Source organism: Saccopteryx bilineata, chromosome 2 (genome assembly GCF_036850765.1).
Source record: "Saccopteryx bilineata isolate mSacBil1 chromosome 2, mSacBil1_pri_phased_curated, whole genome shotgun sequence".
Lineage (NCBI taxonomy): Eukaryota > Metazoa > Chordata > Mammalia > Chiroptera > Emballonuridae > Saccopteryx > Saccopteryx bilineata.
In genome coordinates this window covers 29,672,166-29,691,109 of record NC_089491.1, presented here as the reverse complement: position 1 = coordinate 29,691,109, position 18,944 = coordinate 29,672,166, and the positions used below count along the sequence as shown (strand labels likewise).

Below are 18,944 nucleotides of genomic sequence, written 5' to 3'. Positions count from 1 at the left end.
TTACATTGGTGGTCAGTGAGAGGAGCACTGTATGTGGCGGCCCTCCAACGGTCTGAGGGACAGTGAACTGGCCCCCTGTATAAAAAGTTTGGGGACCCTTGCATTAGAGTTTGTCTTTATGAAATTAGATGGAAAGAAAATAAAAATGTTTATAACATTAAAACTACCTTTGATGTTTTAAAGTTGTATGTAGTATTAGAATCTCAAACCCTTAAGTCACATGACTGTCAGGTGGCAGTAAATAACGTCACTCACCCCATAAAGACATTTCAGATAATGAAGGACCCTTATAAGGCTGTGGTTCTATAAAATTATAATGGAGCTAAAAATTCTTAAGGCTTAGTAAATTCTTAGTAATGTCATAACACAACTTATTACACAAATACATAACATGGTGTTACAGTTGCCTATAGTATTCTATATAGTAACTTGCTGAACAGGCTTGTAGCCAAGCAGCTATAGGGAAATAAAATTTGTCACCTCGAAATATGTGTATTTGGCATAAGAATTATTTGTGTCAGGGTACAATGCTGAATATGTTATTTACATAAAGCTGTCTTTAGTTTGACTTCTGCTGCTGAGCTTCATAAAAATGCTTAGTTGTCCTAAAGGAAGGGCAGAGGTAGACACTATATTATAAACAAAGGTTAAAAAGAGAAAGTTGGATCAAAATAAAGGACTGAGGATTTAAGATTTTTTTTTTAACTTTTGATTATTAGTTGTGTTTTTATTTCTGTAACTAATGGGGCTGCCTTAGCATGTTTAATTTGAATAAAAAAGTATTTACTGTGGAACCACCCATATTACTGATAATTGAAATAAAACATTTTATGTCATATTGTTGATGCAGCCATTACTGTGCTTTAATTAAGAAAGTATGTTCAGCCTGACCTGTGGTGGCGCAGTGGATAAAGTGTCGACCTGGAATGCTGAGGTTGCCGGTTCGAAACCCTAGGCTTGCCTGGTCAAGGCACATATGGGAGTTGATGCTTCCTGCTCCTCCCTTCTTCTCTTTCTCTCTCTCCTTCTCTCTCTCTCTCTCTCTCTCTCTCTCTCTCTCTTCAATAAAAATGAATAAATAAAATCTTAAAAAAATAATAAAAAAGAATAAAGTGCTATTAAGAAAATATATCCAAATAGTCCAATTTGGATTCAGAAACTTGGTAGTGGCTCTTGCTTGATAAAATTCACATGGTGCCTGATTTTTTTGCTACATATTTTACTTTGCAGTAGGATTGTTTTTTTCTAAAAGTCTTGAGATTTCCACAGCCTTTTAGAAAGTTCAAAAGGAATTGGAGTACTAGGTAAGTATCACCTGATTTTCTATTATAGCAGTTCTTGCTATTTTATTATTTTTATTTTTTTTTCATTTTTCTGAAGCTGGAAACGGGAAGAGACAGTCAGACAGACTCCCGCATGCGCCCGACCGGGATCCACCCGGCATGCCCACCAGGGGCGACGCTCTGCCCACCAGGGGGCGATGCTCTGCCCATCCTGGGTGTCGCCATGTTGCGACCAAAGCCACTCTAGCGCCTGAGGTAGAGGCCACAGAGCCATCCCCAGCGCCCGGGCCATCTTTGCTCCAATGGAGCCTTGGCTGCGGGAGGGGAAGAGAGAGACAGAGAGGAAAGCGCGGCGGAGGGGTGGAGAAGCAAATGGGCGCTTCTCCTGTGTGCCCTGGCCGGGAATCGAACCCGGGTCTTCCGTCTTACTATTTTATAAAATAATTCCTGAAAGGAGAGGAGTAGCATGTACTATGACACGTCTGTTTTTCCACAGATTGGGCCTAACAATGTTCATATAGCTCTTTCCCTGGTTGAATACAAACCAGAACTTCAAAAAGCAATGGAATTTGTCTTTGGAACAACATTTGTTTGCAACAATATGGATAATGCAAAAAAAGTAGCCTTTGATAAAAGAATAATGACTAGAACTGTAACTCTAGGAGGTGAGGTATTTGATCCTCAAGGGACGTTGAGTGGAGGTAGGTGTTATATCATTTTGTCCTAATGATTCTGTGTGGTAAATAAGATGTGGGCTTTTATTGTCTTTAATAGGAAATAGGGTTGGAATGACTTAATACAGAGTTTTATTCCTAATCTAGGGGTTGGGTTCTCTTATTTTCTCTTGCTTTTTGCCCTATCAGGATATTCTGGTCAATTGGGAAAGAAGTCTTTTTATTCAGTATATTTTCTCCTTCAGGAAATAGTATGTTAACTTCTAATTTGCGTACATGCCAGTGCTCCTGTCAAAGTAAAAAATTAAAGTACCGTGAGATAGTACTTTTTTAATGCTTTTAAGAAAAGAATTTTTAGGTAATGGTAATATTCTTCTTGTTCTAATATTTGCCACATTGAGTTTCCAGATCTGTGTCAAATGATCATAATAACAAACACTGAATAATACTTAATGTATACCAGGCAATGCTGTTAAGTCTGTGCTGTCCAAAACTGTAACTGTTAGCCACATGTGGCTCTTACATTTAATTAATCAAAATTAATGTTAAAAATAATTTTCTCAGTTTTACAAGTCACATTTTAAGGGCTCGGTAACCATAAATGGTTAATGGGTAACAAGAAAATGCAGCTATAGAACATTTCTATCATTCTACGAAACCCTATTCTAAGGGCTTTAATAATTTATTCTTTTAATCTTTATAGCAATGATGAGGTAGGCATATTATTATCATCTCCAGTATACAGTTGTAGAAGGTAAGGCATAGTGTGATTAAATAATTTGCTTGTAGGTGACAAAACTTAGAATTTGAATTTAGGTAGTCTCATTACAATTTGTGCTTTTCATGAAACCAAGAGGATATATAGCACTTCTTACAATATCAAGTGACATAATTTTTTTCTAGGCCAAGAATACAAAATGAACCCCAGGATCAAGTATCAAGTTCCCAGTATACAATAAGATGACTAGTAGTTACAGTTGAAAGATAGACCAAATATTTTTTAATTTTTTTAATTTTATTTTTATTTTTTGTGACTGAGACAGAGAGAGAGACAGGAAGGGAGAGAGATGAGAAGCATCAATTTTTCATTGCGGCACCTTTGTTCATTGATTGCTTTCTCATATGTGCCTTGATCAGGGGGCTGCAGCAGAGCGAGTGACCCCTTGTTCAAGCCAGCGACTATGGGGTCATGTCTAGGATCCCACCCTCAAGCCAGCGACCCTGCACTCATGCTGGTGAGCCTACGCTCAAGCCGGCGACCTCAGGATTTCAAACCTGCGTCCTCCGCGTTTCAGTCCAACTCTATCCACTGCACCACTGCCTAGTCAAGTTGACCAAATATTTTTAAATATCTGAAACAGAAGAAACTAGATTTAATTGATTTGCATGTTCCTGAAGTTCATACTTAAAGGATGGCAAATATGTAACCCTGTATCATATTAATGAAGGACTCATAATAGCATTGCTAATGAATTGACCTTTGTATTCTCCTATCAAACCTATATAGTTTTCTTGCCAGTATAACACCTCAGCCTGTTAACTGCTAGACAAATACAGTTGCTTATAAAGTGAAACCGATTTGCTCTGCTCTGTCTGAGCTCAGACAAAGTTATGATGTGGTAAAAACAGTTCCCAGATCTCAGTGGTTTACAAGTCTTTTTAATAATTATGTCACCTGACTGTAGGTCAGTTGTCTCTGTTCCGTGTTAATCTTATTGTGGGACCAAGCTGAAGGAAGAATGGGCCAGGGGAAAACGGGTGAATTCGGTGCTGTCTCTTAAGGCTTACTTTCAGAAGAGGCGCATTTCCCATTGTGACCAAAGCAAATTACATGGCTAAACCCCGCTATTAGTGGGGGGAGATTGGGCCTCGGAGGGATGGGCCCAGTAGGTAGAAGTATTTACCATGTATGTATGCTCTAATATGAAATGGTGAAGTGAATTCTGTAGCTTCATAAGCTCACTGTGCAAGATTGGCTGTGGAATGATGTCAAGTATAATTCTCTTAGAAAACTTTTTATTGTTTACTAAATATGTGATAACTTACTGTCCAGGGCCTCTTTTCATTTGCTCTGTCAGGTGCCTCATCCCAGGCAGCTTCTATTTTAACCAAGTTTCAAGAGCTCAAAGATGTTCAAGATAAGCTGAGCATCAAGGAGAATGAGCTACACGCTCTAGAAGAGGAATTAGCAGGTCTTAAAAACACTGCTGAGAAGTAAGACTTCTGTTGAATTAAGCTATATATATATATATAGTGGGACAAAAGTAGGTTTACAGTTGTTTGTATGGAAAATAAGAATGAAGAGCAATACAAGAGTAAACTTGGTGTTTGCGTACACACAATTGTAAACCTACTTTGCCCACCCTGTAAATGTGTATGTGTATATTTTTAAAGAAGAAATACAACTTCTGGCTTTTCTTATAATATTCTTGGTTTTAATTGAATAGATTGTGAATTTGATAACTTGTTTATCAGTTATTATTTTTCTAATAAAAATGTCTTTGTTATAGAAATTAGGGAAAGCTAAGTAAACAAAAGGAAGAAAAAATAGCCAAATATTTCCGTTACTCTTTGAGATGTGCTGTGCTGGGATTGGTAGAGAAACCCATATGTTGTACTCTAGAGGTTAATAGAGATACTTGAGTTCTTGATTTGAAATGATACAATACAATATAGCATTGATCAGGTGCCGGCACTAACTTTAGCAGCATTCTGGCTGTCCTGTAGCTATTGAAGATCACTAGGTTGCCTGTGGAAGAAGTAAAAAAGTTTATGTCGGAATGTCACTGCTAAAATTAAAGTCTGATGTGTGTCCTTACAGTGTTTCTTCTGTAGGTATAGACATAAGTATATATATGCATCTTTCAGTATTCTTATTGTGTATTTTACAAGGTATATGCATATTATTATATTTTCAAAACTGAGATCATGCTATTAAGTGGCCTCTTTTTTGTCACTCAGACTTACTCATTATTAAATGCCACCTCATATATGCCAAATACTCTTATAGGACCTAGAATACAGTGGTGAATCAAACAGATAAATCTCTTTCCTCACCTTGTTTTTAAACACATATAGTTGGGGAAACAAACAATAAAGAAAATTAAATTGGTAAAACATGTTAGGTAATGCCAAGTTATAAGAAGAAAAAGTAAACCGGGAAAGGCTGTGGGAGCTGTCCAGGACAAACAGGTGCTGAAATTTCAGATTGGGTGTCCAGAGAAAGCCTCACTGAGAAGGTGGCTGTTGAATAAATGCCTGAATGATGTGAATTAACTCCATAGGTTATTCTGGGGAAGAGTCCTTACTTGCTTGGAAAGCTTCAGGAGTATAATTGCCACAAACTTACAAAGTACATTATTTGAAAGTTTAATTGTAATTTTTTCCAATCCCTCTGAAGTTGGCAAAATTAAAACCAAATCTTTTATTCAGAATTCATAGTACTGAATAAAGATTTTTAAAAATCTAAACTTTGAAATGAAGCTTTTTGGTAGATTTTTAGGATTCATCTTCTAAAATTATTAAAGTTTAGAATGGTAACAAGACCTTTAGAACTCTGTATATTGAAGAAATTGTCATAATCAGTGTGTTTATTTTAAGATATAAGTTGTATCAAAATGTCTACTTTCAAACATCATATACATATAAACTCTGTATTTACCCATAAAGTGACTGAACTTTTTCTGTGAGAAAAGCGCACAGTTTCTCTGAGATGTGTGGAAGGTCTGGCAATGCCATTAGTTTGTGGTCGTGTTTGGCTCAGAACTGTTAACTTCGTTCAGTAGTGTTGGATCATTTGTTTTGCAGAATTGTCGTGTAGACAAATTGTGGCACTGAGGTCAAGGAAAGGAAATGGATTTTGAAAAAGTATGAGCGGAAGGGTCAACTAAAGCCATTCTTTCATAGACCTTATCAGGAATGTAGCATTTGTTTTTTTCCCCCTGATTTTCTACAACTACATTTTTTAATGAATTGAAAAATGACTAACTTAAAAATATGGTTTTAATTGATATCAAGCAGTCTCAGGCAAGGTATTCAAGGGAGTGTTTTATACTTTCTCTCAAAGCTCATGAATTTCTAGTGTCAAGCTACCTTGTGAATTTATATAACTTGTAATTTCACTGTAGCTGAATTAGCTCAGTACCTTCTAAAGAAATAACTAAGCAGCCGGAACTGGGGTAGAATTACTGGGTTTACAAGAAAAAGTGCATTGCAAATATCTGTTCAGTATACTATCAGTCTCATTAGAAAATGTAGGGAATGTTATTTTTTTTACATTTGAAAATGGAGATTAATAAATAAAATATCTGAAATTTTATAGAATTGTTATATAGTTAATCTGGTTTCTGACAGAGAGCTGTTGTGGATTTTTTCCTTTTAGTAAGGATTAATAGGAGGGATTATTTTTAGGGAATCCTATTCAGATTATTTTTTGTGTTTTCTAAAATTAAGAGTATTTCTGTAAATAGTTATTATCAGTCTTGGTCATTTAGAATTGTTAATGTTCAGTGACCAAATCAGACTCGAATTTAATTGATGCCTCAAAACTATTCTTGTAACCAGTGACATCTTATATTGTTTATATTTAGTATGTGAGTTTATTTTTAGGTGAAAGCCTGTAGTTTGAATACATGTCTCAAACATCAGGAAAATTGTGTTCATTTTTACAAACTTCTCTTTTTCTGAGGTATCGCCAACTAAAACAGCAGTGGGAGATGAAAACTGAGGAGGCAGAGTTATTACAAACCAAGCTACAGCAAAGCTCCTATCACAAGCAGGAAGAAGAATTAGATGCTCTTAAAAAAACCATTGGTAATATAAAGCACTTTTGTGCTTACTCTGTTTCTGCTAACCTTTAGATATTTAGATCTTATCTTTATTATATATTTGTATTAAAATTTTTGAATTCTCCTTATTTGTTTTAATTATTACATATTATGACTATTCTATTGCTAAAGTTCTGCCCATTTGTACCCGTACACATATACACACCAGTGGCATTTGAAAGTTCTCATTTCTCCAAATATATCCTTAATTTCTCCTGTTATGTTGTGAAGAGGTAGATCATTAGCATTTAATTTGCATTTCTCTGATTGCTTGGTGAAGTTTGGGATCTTTATTTTTATTGTATGGTCCTTGGCTTCTGCTTCTGTGATTTTTTTTTTTTTTACCCATTTTTCTCTTGATTTGTTTATTGTTTGTCTATTCTCATTCTGATTTCTTGTAGCTTATCTCCATTATTAATATTTTTGGCTTCTAGCTTGACTTTTAACTTTATGTTTAGAGTGTTTGTAGAGAACATTTTTTGTTTAGTATGATTCAGTTTATAGCTATCTCTTTCCCTAATTTTAAGAACCTATTGTACCTTACCTTTTTGATCAGAATTTAATTGTATAAGGTAGTCTTAATTTTTCTTTTTTAAGGATAATATCCATACACCTTTTTCTCCACTAATATTTTATTTTTTTTCTCTTTTACAAAATAAAAAATTTACCCATTGTGTTCACCCCCATTCTCCTACCCCCTGCCTCTCGCTATCTGTTCTCTGTCTCTGATCTTAGATAATTTGTAGGTAAGATTCCAGGTATGAGTGAGATATGGTAGTTGTCTTTCTGACTTATTTCACTTGGCATATTGCTTTCTAGATCTGTCCATATTGTCACAAACATCAAGATTTCCTTCTCTTATATGGCTGAATAGTATTTGTGTGTGTGTGTGTGTGTGTGTGTGTGTGTGTGTGTGTGTGTGTGTGGCGCATTTTCTTTAGTCTTTCATCCACAATGGACACTTAGGTTGTTTCCCATATCTTGGCTGTTGTGCATAATGCTGCAGTGACCATGGTGAGGGGTGCCTATATCTTTTTGAGTTAATGTCTTATTTCCTTCAGATAAATACCCAGAAGTGGGACTGCTGCATCATATGGTAGTGCTATTTTTAACTGTTTGAGGAACCTCCATACTGTTTTCCATGTTGGCTGCACCAGTATACATTGCTAGCACAGTGCACAAGGGTTTCCTTTTCTCTACGTCCTCTATAACACTTCTTATTTCTTTTCTTTATGATGATAGCCATTCTTAAAAGTGGAGGTGATATCTTTTTTTTTTTTTTTTTTTTGTATTTTTCTGAAGCTGGAAACGGGGAGAGACAGTCAGACAGACTCCCGCATGCGCCCGACCGGGATCCACCCGGCACGCCCACCAGGGGCAACGCTCTGCCCACTAGGGGGCGATGCTCTGCCCCTCCGGGGTGTCGCTCTGCCGCGACCAGAGCCACTCTAGCGCCTGGGGCAGAGGCCAAGGAGCCATCCCCAGCGCCCGGGCCATCTTTGCTCCAATGGAGCCTCGGCTGTGGGAGGGGAAGAGAGAGACAGAGAGGAAGGAGCGGGGTGGGGTGGAAAAGCAAGTGGGCGCTTCTCCTATGTGCCCTGGCCGGGAATCGAACCCGGGTCCCCCGCACGCCAGGCCGACGCTCTACCGCTGAGCCAACCGGCCAGGGCCAGTGGAGGTGATATCTTAATGTGGTTTTGATATGAATTTCCCTGGTGATTAGTGGTGTTGACCAACTATTTGCAATCTATGTCTTCTGTGGCAAATATCTGTTCACATTCTCTCCCCATTTTATTTTTATTTATGTATTTATTTTTTGTGACAGAGACAGAGAGGGACAGACAGACAGGAAGGGAGAGAGATGAGAAGCATCAATTCTTCGTTGTGGCACTTTAGTTGTTCATTGATCGCTTTCTCATATGTTCCTTGACCGGGGACTACAGCAGACTGAGTAACCCCTTGCTCAAGCCAGCAACCTTAGGCTCAAGCTGGTGAGCCTTGATTAAACCAGATGAGCCTGCACTCAAGCCAGCGACCTTGGGGTTTCGAACTTGAGTCCTCCGCGTCCCAGTCCAACGTTCTGTCCACTGCGCCACTGCCTGGTCAAGCCTCTGTCCATTTTATTAATTGGATTTTTTCTTTTAAGTTGTATGAGTTTATGTTTTAGCTATTTCCTATTTTATATTTTGCAAATATTTTCTCCCATTCACTAGATACTTTTTGTTGATGATAAGTATTTATAGTAGTCTCTGATATTTTGATGATTACTAGATCATTTTGTTGATGATTTCCTTTGCTGTGCAGAATTATTGATATTTTCGTTTGACGCAGTCCTACTTGTTGATTTTTGCTCTTGTTACATTTGCTTTACATGTCAAATCCAAAAAACTAAGATGACCCTGTTTTCTTCTAGAGTGTTATTGCTTTAGGTCTTATGTGCAAGACTGTAATCCATATAGGGTTAATTTTGTGTATGGTATAAGACAGTGGTCCAATTTTATTCTTTTCATGTGGCTGTCCACTTTTCCCAGCACCATATATTGAAGAGATTGTTCTTTCTCCATTGCATATTCTTAACTCCTTTCTCATAAATTAATTGACCGTTTTTTGTGAGGGTTAATTTCTGCATTTGTCTATATCCTGTTCAATGTATCTGTGTGTCTGTCTTTTTGTCAGTACCATACTGTTTTGAACATATAGCTTTATAGCATAATTTGAAATCAGGGCGTATGATACTGCTGGCTTTGTTTTTCTTTCTGTTTTTTTAATTATTGATTTTATAGAGAGAGGACAGGGGAGAGAGAGAAGGGAACATTGCTCTGTTCCTGTACATTTCCTGACTGTGTTTTTCTTTCTTAAGATTGTTTTGGCTATTTGGGGCTTTCTGTGATTTCATGCTTATTTTAGAATTATTTGTTCTAGTTCTCTGAAAAATACCATTGGAATTTTGATAGAGATTGATAACATTTCTCTAGTTTATGAGCATGGACTATCCCATTTATTGATGTCTTCTTCAATTTCTTTATCAATATCTTATAGTTTTGATTGTAAAAGTCTTTCAGCTCCCCAGTTAAATTAATTCTAGATATTTTATTTTTTTTAATGAAGTGGTAAAGGGGGATTGCTTAATATATTGTCTGCAAATAGTGCCAGTTTTACTTATTGCTTTCTAATTTGGATGCCTTTTATTTCATTTTACTGTCTAACTGTGCTGGCCAAGACTTCCAGTGCTATGTTGAATAAAAGAAGTGAGAGTAGCCACCCTTTTCTTGTCCCTGAGCTTAGAAGAAAAGCTTTCAGGTTATTCACTGTTGAGTATAATGTTAACTCTGGTCTTGTCATATAAAGCCATTATTATGTTGTGGTATATTCCCTTTACACATACCTTGTTGAGAATTTTCTCATAAATGGATGCTGAATTTTGTCTAATTTTCTATATCATTGAGATTATTATTTATCTTTTATTTTGTTAATATGGCTTATCACATTGATTTGCAGATGTTGAACTATCCTTGCATATCAGGGATGAATCCCACTTGAACATGGGGAATAACCCTTTTATGTTGAAATTGGTTTGCTAATCTTTTGTTGAGGATTTTTGCATTTATGTTTGTTCATCAGGGATACTGGCCTGTAATTATCTTACGGTATTCTTGTTTGGTTTTGTTATCAGGGTAATGCTGGCCATGTAAATAAGTTAGGAAGAGTTTCTTCCTCTTTATTTTTGGAGCAGTTTGAGAAAGACTAGTATTAATTCTCCTTTGAATGTTTGGTAGAATTCACCAGTGAAGCCCTCTGGTACTGGACTTTGTTCTTTTGTATTTTGAGAGGTTTTGATTACTGATTCAATCTCCTTAGTAATAATTTGTTCAGCTTTTATATTTCTTCATGATTTATTGTTAGGATAGGTTATCCATTTTGTTGGCATATAAGTATTTACAGTAGTCTCTGATATTTTGAATTTTTATAGTATTGTTTGTAACTTCTTTCTGATTTTATTTAAGTCTCAATTTTTTTATTTCTTTTTTTTTGGCAACTCTCGTTAAAAGTTTGTCAATTTTGTTTATCTTTTCAAAGAACCAGTTCTTAGTTCATTGATTTTTTTGTTGTTGTTGTTTAGTCTCTTTTTCCACTCAGACCTTTTTTATTTTTTTCCTTTTACATACTTTGGCTTTGTTTATTCTTTTTGTAGTTCCTTGAGGTGTAAAGTTAGGTTGTTCGTTTTAATTTTTTTGTTTCTTGGTGTTGGCATTTATCACTATGAACTTCCCTCTGAGAACTTCTTTTGTACATTCCATACATTTAGGTAGGTTGTATTTCATCTTCATTTGTCTAAAGGGTTTTTTTAATTTATCTTTTGATTTCTTGCAGTGATATCTTGCAGTGAATTCATGGTATCCAAGGTTATATTTGTACCTAGGTTCTGTCACAATGTGTCATCTGTCTTTATTTTTCATAAATTTAGAGACAATATTTTTACTATGCTTCATCCTAGATGTATTCTCACAATATTTCTCTTTAATAAGAGGGTCCTTGAATCAATTAATGAGCAAAGAACACAAAAAAAGCTTGCTTATGAAATTAATTATAAGCTTTCTTGTAACTAAAATACATAAAGAAAAAATATAGATATTCTCTCAGTTCTGGTTTTAGGAAGCATACAGGTATGTTAAAAAGATGGCCTGTGCCTGACCAGGTGGTGGTGCAGTGGATAGATAGAGCATTGGCCTGGGATGCAGAGGTCCCAGGTTTGAAACCCCAAGGTCACTGATTCGAGCACAGGCTCATGCGGCTTGAGCAGGGGTCTCAAACTCAACTCAGCATGTGGGCCGCAGAGCAAGATCACAGCCGTTCGACGGGCCGCACTAGGTCTACAAAAGGCAACTGTTACGCAACACTTTTCTCACTGCAGTTGAAAACAAAAAAAAAATCAGTACAACAAGCACAATCGTACATGCAGTTTACTCAGTGTCACAAAACAACCAGAAACTGTAGTTCGCATCACAACTGCTGTTAACTAAGCTAATATCTAGCTAGGATGCTAGAGAAATGAAAAATACAAGTAGGCCCCTAGGCTTACTTAATTTTATCCAAAATATTTTGAACTTCGTGGATTAGTCTGCGGGCCGCACAAAATTGTTCGGCGGGCCACGAGTTTGAGACCCCTGGTCTTGAGTGTGGGGTCACTGGCTTGAGCATGGGATCATACACGTAACCTCATGGTCCCTGGCTTGCTAGAGGGTCCCCACCCCCCGTCAAGCACATATGAGAAAGCAATCAATGAACAACTAAGGTTTCTCATCTCTTTCCCTTCCTGTCTGTCCCTCTCTCTGTCTCTCTCTAAAAATAAAAGACCTGTGATATTTTTAAAAAGTTTTAAATCCTTGTTAAAGTAGGTGATTTGTAGGTAAAGTTTATATTACTCAATTTCATGTGATTGGGAATAATTTCATCACAGATATTTAGGTAATTCAGGTATTGCTTTTATGCAGGATCTGTATTTCAACATACCATTTCTAGAATAAGGTTGGAACAGTTATATTTTTAAAACTCTAGCCTCTAACTTTCTAGATCACTTCTTTTATTAAAGGTTGAATTTGTAAGCCATTATCTATAACTTAATAATTGGAGTACCTCATTTAGCCACATTTGCCTACTTTATTAAACAGAGGAAAGTGAGGAGACCTTAAAAAACACCAAAGAAATTCAAAAAAAAGCAGAAGAAAAATATGAAATATTGGAGAACAAAATGAAAAATGCAGAAGCTGAACGAGAGAAAGAACTAAAGGATGCTCAGAGCAAACTTAACAGTGCCAAAACCAAAGCAGATGCCTCCAGCAAGAAAATGAAAGAAAAACAACAGGTAATAATCTTTCTAGAAATAGAACCAAGCTTTTAACATCTACATGGAGCAGAAGGAGGAAGAGCACCATTGATTGGCCTTATTAATCAGCATTCATCACAGAATCCAAAAGCAAAGCATGCTTCTTTAAGAAATAAATTACACATCCTAGAAGTTAAATTAAAATAGTCTACTCTGAAAACCCTCTGAGTGTCATAATTGTGTTTGTTGCATTTGCTTGCTCATTCTAGAGTAAGAGCAAAGTTGCCTTTTGGTAAATGCTTCATTATAGAGTGGACCAATCCTTGTATTGTGTGGTGGAACTAGGTTGCATCAGAGATTCGGTGATGGTATGTCTTTTGGTGATCATTTATGTGAATGTATATTGTGAAAGAATAATGTAGGGCAAAGCATGTTATATGTACAAAGTGCTGTTCATTTGGAGACTAGTGATATATGATTATATATTTTGGAAAGTACCGAAGCTGGAAATTAAACCTAGATATTTCTGTGGCTGGGCTCTGAATTACCATTTCATACAATTTCACTTTTCTTCATAGTTGTTTTTTTTTAATCCATCTTATGATTTGTCAGTAAATAGCTGCACAAATTATTTTCCAGTGAGTTAAAGGCTATAAATAGGAAAGAAAAAAATTGAGAAACTGATTTTTTTACATTGAATAATTGTTGAGAGAAGGTTTTACATGTACTTAATTTATCTGTTATGTAGAACTCTGTATTTTTTTTTCCTATAGGAATAAAATGATTAAGGACATAGTTTATGTAAAGTTTTTTTAACCCATAATTTTAAGTATAGGAAAGTAAATTCTTTTTTCTTCCTTCTTCTGGGGAAGTAGCATATGTGTGTTTTTGGTAGTTGAGTAGCAAGCTGTGGGGTCTTACTTGCATGAGATTCTTACTGGTTTTGTTGATATGTAAGCATTTACTTTTCAGTAGTTAATGACCATTGAATCCCAGATACTGTTTCTTACAGGAAGTTGAAGCTATCACTCTGGAGCTGGAAGAGCTCAAAAGAGAGCATGCATCCTGTGAACAGCAGCTTGAAGCTGTAAATGAAGCTATCAAGTCCTATGAAGGTCAGATTGAAGTAATGGCAGCTGAGGTGGCTAGAAGTAAGGTAAGATTTACTAGCTGTGTTGAAAAATTGCAAGTGTTAATCTACTTATGAAATTTTCCATGTTAGCTTGGAGTTATTTGACTTTAGAGGTCTCAGTCGTCTCAATCTCTTCACTCTTTCTATGATGAGAGACAAAAATAATGATGATTTCGACTCAGAGTCCTGAAATGATTTTTGTGATTATTTTAGCCCAAGTATATTCAGATGACAAAACCTATACAGTAATTTGAATGGGCATTTTAAATAAAAATGGTTAACTATAATAGGAATTAGGAATGATGCCGGATTGATCACTAAGGGGTCAAGAGAATTCTGAAAATAGAAATGGCAAATACAAGGAGCAGTTATTACCCATAGGGCTGAGGCAGTACACTCATGGAAGAAACAAATTTGAGGAAGAGCCCCATTCTGTCTTCAGGGCTGAGAACCAGATCTGGTTGAAGAAGACACTGCTGTGGCCCACTGAGGGTGAGGTTTGAGTTCCAGGAGAAGCCGTCTAGGGAAGTGCTGCATGGGCCCCACTTGCTGGGAAATAAATAGCTGTCTTAGATGCCAGGGGAGACTGTCATGGGGAGGTGCCCGGCCTGCGAGCATACGGAGAAGCCCCCTCGCTGGGATGTTAGGAGAAGCCATGCAAGTTGTAACCCTTGACCGTGACAAGGTCCCTATAGCATTCTTTATTTTGGAGCTTAATATCATTGTAGCTGGTGAGAGAGAAATAGTGTTATATCAGAAGCAGTCAGTGAAGTGTGTGGATTTGGGAGAAGGGGGTTTCAAATTTTAGGTTACCTGCAAATTAATGTTATGGTTTGTCTTTATTAGAGATTGTTCTTTATTAATATTAGATACCCTCTTGTCTCTGATTTTTAACCTTGAATTATGTTTTGTTACATATTACTTCTCTTTTTGAAATTAAGTTATAATTGACATATATTAGTTTCAGGTGTACAATGTAATGATTTGTTATTTGTATAATATGCAAAATGGTCACTATGGTAAGTCTAGTTAACATCAATCAGCTCAGCTACAAGTTTTTTTCTTGTGATGAGGACTTTTAAAGTTATTCTCTTAGCAACTTTTAAATATGCAATACAGCATTATTTACTATAATAATCATGCTGTACTTTCATTTTGGGATGTAACTGAAAAAATGAAGCTTTCTGTCTTGTTGCCATTAATACCGTTTTTATAAGTAGTGTGTCATTGATTTTTCATGTTGGCAAAATGTCCATAGCTTTAACAAGAGTTCTGTTTATGTACCTACATTGTAGTAAGACCGTTTTTGCCTTTTGTCATCTGCTTTGACATCTTCTGTTATGGTTTCTCCTTGAAATGATTGTTTTAATCATTTAATTATTATATCATCCAGTGTTTGGAAAAGAAGGTGTTTCTTCTTGATTCTGTTCGTGGCTAAATTCACGTCTTTTGTTCTTAACATTTACCGAATCAATCACAAAATAATTTTTACTATTTTTTTTTTAAGATAAGGGACAGAGCCTGACCTGTGGTGGCGCAGTGGATAAAGCGTCGACCTGGAAATGCTGAGGTCGCCGGTTCGAAACTCTGGGCTTGCCTGGTCAAGGCACATATGGGAGTTGATGCTTCCAGCTCCTCCCCCCCTTCTCTCTCTCTGTCTCTCTCTCCTCTGTCTCTCTCCTCTCTAAAAAAAAAAAAAAAAAAAAAAGATAAGGGACAGAAATGTTTCTCAGCTTTGTGGGTTTTGTTGCTGATTAAGTTTTCCATAGTTACTGTTCAGTTTCTCTTATGTCTCCAAAGTAAATTTTAGTTTTTAAAAATATTTTGTTTTCTTCTGATTTGTCTTTTAATCTCATATTCAGAGTTGGGCAAAAGTAGGTTTATAGTTTTGAGTATGCAAGACAGTTTATTCTTGATGGAAGTTCTGATGCACAGTGGAACCAGTGGAAGGCAACACATAGTAAACCTACTTTGCTCACCCTCTATTTTATCTCGTTTCTCCATATTTTCTCTTTCATGAGCATCGTGTTATAAAACTTAGATATTGTCTTTCTAAAGAGAAGTGTGAAAATAATTTATTCCTTCCTTCATCTAAATACAGAAATTTAAACCATGTACCTATTTCTATAAAGAGGGTATCCATTTCTTTGTTCTTTCAGCCTTTACATTCTAAATTGTTCCTCAGGAGCTAAGAAAAGATACTGCCTACTAACTAACTACCTTCAAACAAATAATACTAAAATTTCATTAACGCTCAGCCTTAAGTAATAGATTTACTGTTTTTCCCTACTATTATAAAAATGATTTTTAAAAAAGATTAATACTAGGCCCTGGCCGGTTGGCTCAGCGGTAGAGCGTCGGCCTGGCGTGCGGGGGACCTGGGTTTGATTCCCGGCCAGGGCACATAGGAGAAGCGCCCATTTGCTTCTCCACCTCCCCCTCCTTCCTCTCTGTCTCTCTCTTCCCCTCCCGCAGCCAAGGCTCCATTGGAGCAAAGATGGCCCGGGCACTGGGGATGGCTCCTTGGCCTCTGCCCCAGGCGCTAGAGTGGCTCTGGTGGAGGCAGAGCGACGCCCCGGAGGGGCAGAGCATCGCCCCCTGGTGGGCAGAGCGTCACCCCTGGTGGGCGTGCCGGGTGGATCCCGGTCGGGTGCATTCAGGAGTCTGTCTGACTGTCTCCCCGTTTCCAGCTTCAGAAAAATACAAAAAAAAAAAAAAAAAGATTAATACTGTTACATATGCAATACAGTCTTTAATGTTGAGGCATGAGAGAATCTTCATCATAAATGTGTTATTGTCATATACAGTTAATAAACCTGTCTCTGTTTTCTTTTGGTTAGTGGCACCTGAGTATTTTTCACTTTGTTTTTCAAACCTTTTAAAAAGCTAAAATAGCTCTGGCTGGTTTGCCAGTGGTAGAGCGTCGGTCCGGCATGTGAAAGTCTCGGGTTCAATTCCCGGCCAGGGCACACAGAAGTGCCTATCTGCTTCTCCACCCTTCCCCCTCTCCTTTCTCTCTTCCGCTCCCATAGCCAAGGCTCCATTGGAGCAAAGTTGGCCTGGGCGCTGAGGATGGCTCCATGGCCTCCGCCTCAGGTCCTAGAATGGCTCCGGTTAGAAAGGAGCAACACCCCTAGTGGGCATGCTGGGTGGATCCTGGTTGGGCACATACGGGAGCCTGTCTCTCTGCCTCCAAGCTTCTCACTTCATAATATACAAAAATAACACACAAACAAACAAAAAAACACTAAAATAGCCTCAGCAGGCAGTGGCACAATGGATAGAGTGTCGACCCGGTACACTGAGGACCCAGGTTCCAAAACCCGAGGTCTCTGGCTTGAGTACAATCTCACAGACATGACCCCATGATTTCTGGCTTGAGCCCAAGGTCACTGGCTATTAAGCAAGGGTCACTGGCTTGGCTGGAGCCCCCCATCCCCCCAGTTAGGCACATAAGAGAAAGCAATCAATTAACAACTGAGGTGCTACAACTACTGTATGAGTTGATGCTTCTCATTTCTCTCCCTTCCTGTCTGTCTGTTGACTCTCAATTAAAAAAAAAAAGTAGGTATAATTTATTTTATCTTATTTACACTGGAAAGCTATTGTTATGTTGGCTGTTGTCATTTTTTTAATTTGACAATCTAAAGCAGTGTTAGTCAACCTGGTCCCTACCGCCAATTAGTGGGCGTTCCAGCTTTAATGGTGGGTGGTAGCAGAGCAACCAAAGTATAAATAAAAAGATTTAACTATAGTAAGTTGTTTTACAAAGATTTATTCTGCCAAACTTTGCGAAAATCCGACATAAAGTACTTGGTAAGTGATTATTATTATATGCTTTAACTTGATGTAACTCTGCTTTATAAATTTTATAAAGTAAAGTTACTTCTCTACTTTATAAATCACCATTACTGTGGAACCGGTGGGCGGTTAGAAAACTTGACTACTAACAGAGATACATAAGTGGGCGGTAGGTATAAAAAGGTTGACTACCCTTGATCTAAAGGAAAAGAGGTCAGTGTTTATGACTAAATAGTGAGATATTGTTTGTTTTTAAAATTCTTGTGGCACACCAGTTGAAAATCGCTCTTTTAGATGAATGCCATGATTTATCTTCCTTTTGTAAGAGCCCTCTAATGACACAAATTAAACAGTATAAAGAAGTTACAGCACTTTGGGCTCATTCAATAACCTAATTATAATGTCAGGTATTCTTTACTGTTCAAAATTATCTTGTTTCCTAATGAGCAGTGCTTTGAAAATCCTTAAATTTTTACTGGTGCTTTTAATCACTTACAAAGATCTGTTCTTCCTCAGGATCTTAGGTAGCAGGTATCCTACTTCTTTGTTTTCTATCCTTAAATACAAGTTGAGGTAGCTTTTTCTGTAGGCATTTGTGTGAGTTCTTTGAAGAGCTAGGTGAAGCAATGGGATTTTTAGGGGGCAGGGAGCATTTGTATTAGACTAAATTCCAATTGTAATGACCCCTTTGGAGGTTGATCAGCTTCAGCCTTGGGAAGTTGGGGGATAGGAGGTTTTCTTTTTATGCCACAGATCTGTTTCTTCAGAAAACATTCTTTTTTTCTGTGCTAGAACCAAACATGACCTTCCATTTATACTGGTAAAGTTTATTTAGCTTACTTCTACCCCTATTTTTTGCCCCTCCCAATAAATGTCATTCAGGAGTCTATCAGATTTTATTAACTAAATGCCACTTTTCTGAGAGATTTCACAGGTCTGATTCCAGTCTTCCCTGACCCATTAGCCGTGATCACTGCATCCAATCCTTTCTTTTATTTCCAGTGGAAATCTCAGTTTTCTCCTATGTATAAAATTCATTTGTCGTTTTAATGGGGATGTAAAGTAAAGAGGATTAGGTGACCATCTGCCTGTAATCATGTTGCCATCTTACCTAGAAGTCTGTTAGATGATCTTTTAGTAAACTAAAAATATCTCCATATTATCTCCTAATTCTTTGTTTCAGGAGTCATTAAATAAAACTCAAGAAGAGATGACCAAGCAAAAAGAAGTGATAACAGCTCAAGACACTGTAATTAAAGCTAAACACGCAGAAGTGGCAAAGTATAAGGAGCAAAACAATGACTCTCAGCTTAAAATTAAGGAGCTGGATCACAATATCAGCAAACACAAACGGGAAGCTGAAGACGCCGCTGCAAAGGCACGCTGTGTTCATTTTTACCCAGA

The 18,944-nt window shown here is 37.2% G+C and overlaps 1 protein-coding gene across 3 annotated transcripts in view; it reads left to right on the top strand.

Moving 5' to 3' along the window:
- The window catches only part of SMC2 (structural maintenance of chromosomes 2), a 74,092-nt gene that overhangs the window by 35,459 nt on the left and 19,689 nt on the right, over positions 1 to 18,944 (top strand). For all 3 annotated transcript variants that reach the window (XM_066256613.1, XM_066256612.1, XM_066256611.1), the window contains exons 15-20: positions 1,780 to 1,984; positions 4,036 to 4,171; positions 6,645 to 6,769; positions 12,453 to 12,646; positions 13,620 to 13,763; positions 18,724 to 18,918. In XM_066256613.1, coding sequence (XP_066112710.1) covers positions 1,780 to 1,984; positions 4,036 to 4,171; positions 6,645 to 6,769; positions 12,453 to 12,646; positions 13,620 to 13,763; positions 18,724 to 18,918 — 999 coding nt within the window. The remainder of the gene's footprint in view (positions 1 to 1,779; positions 1,985 to 4,035; positions 4,172 to 6,644; positions 6,770 to 12,452; positions 12,647 to 13,619; positions 13,764 to 18,723; positions 18,919 to 18,944) is intronic.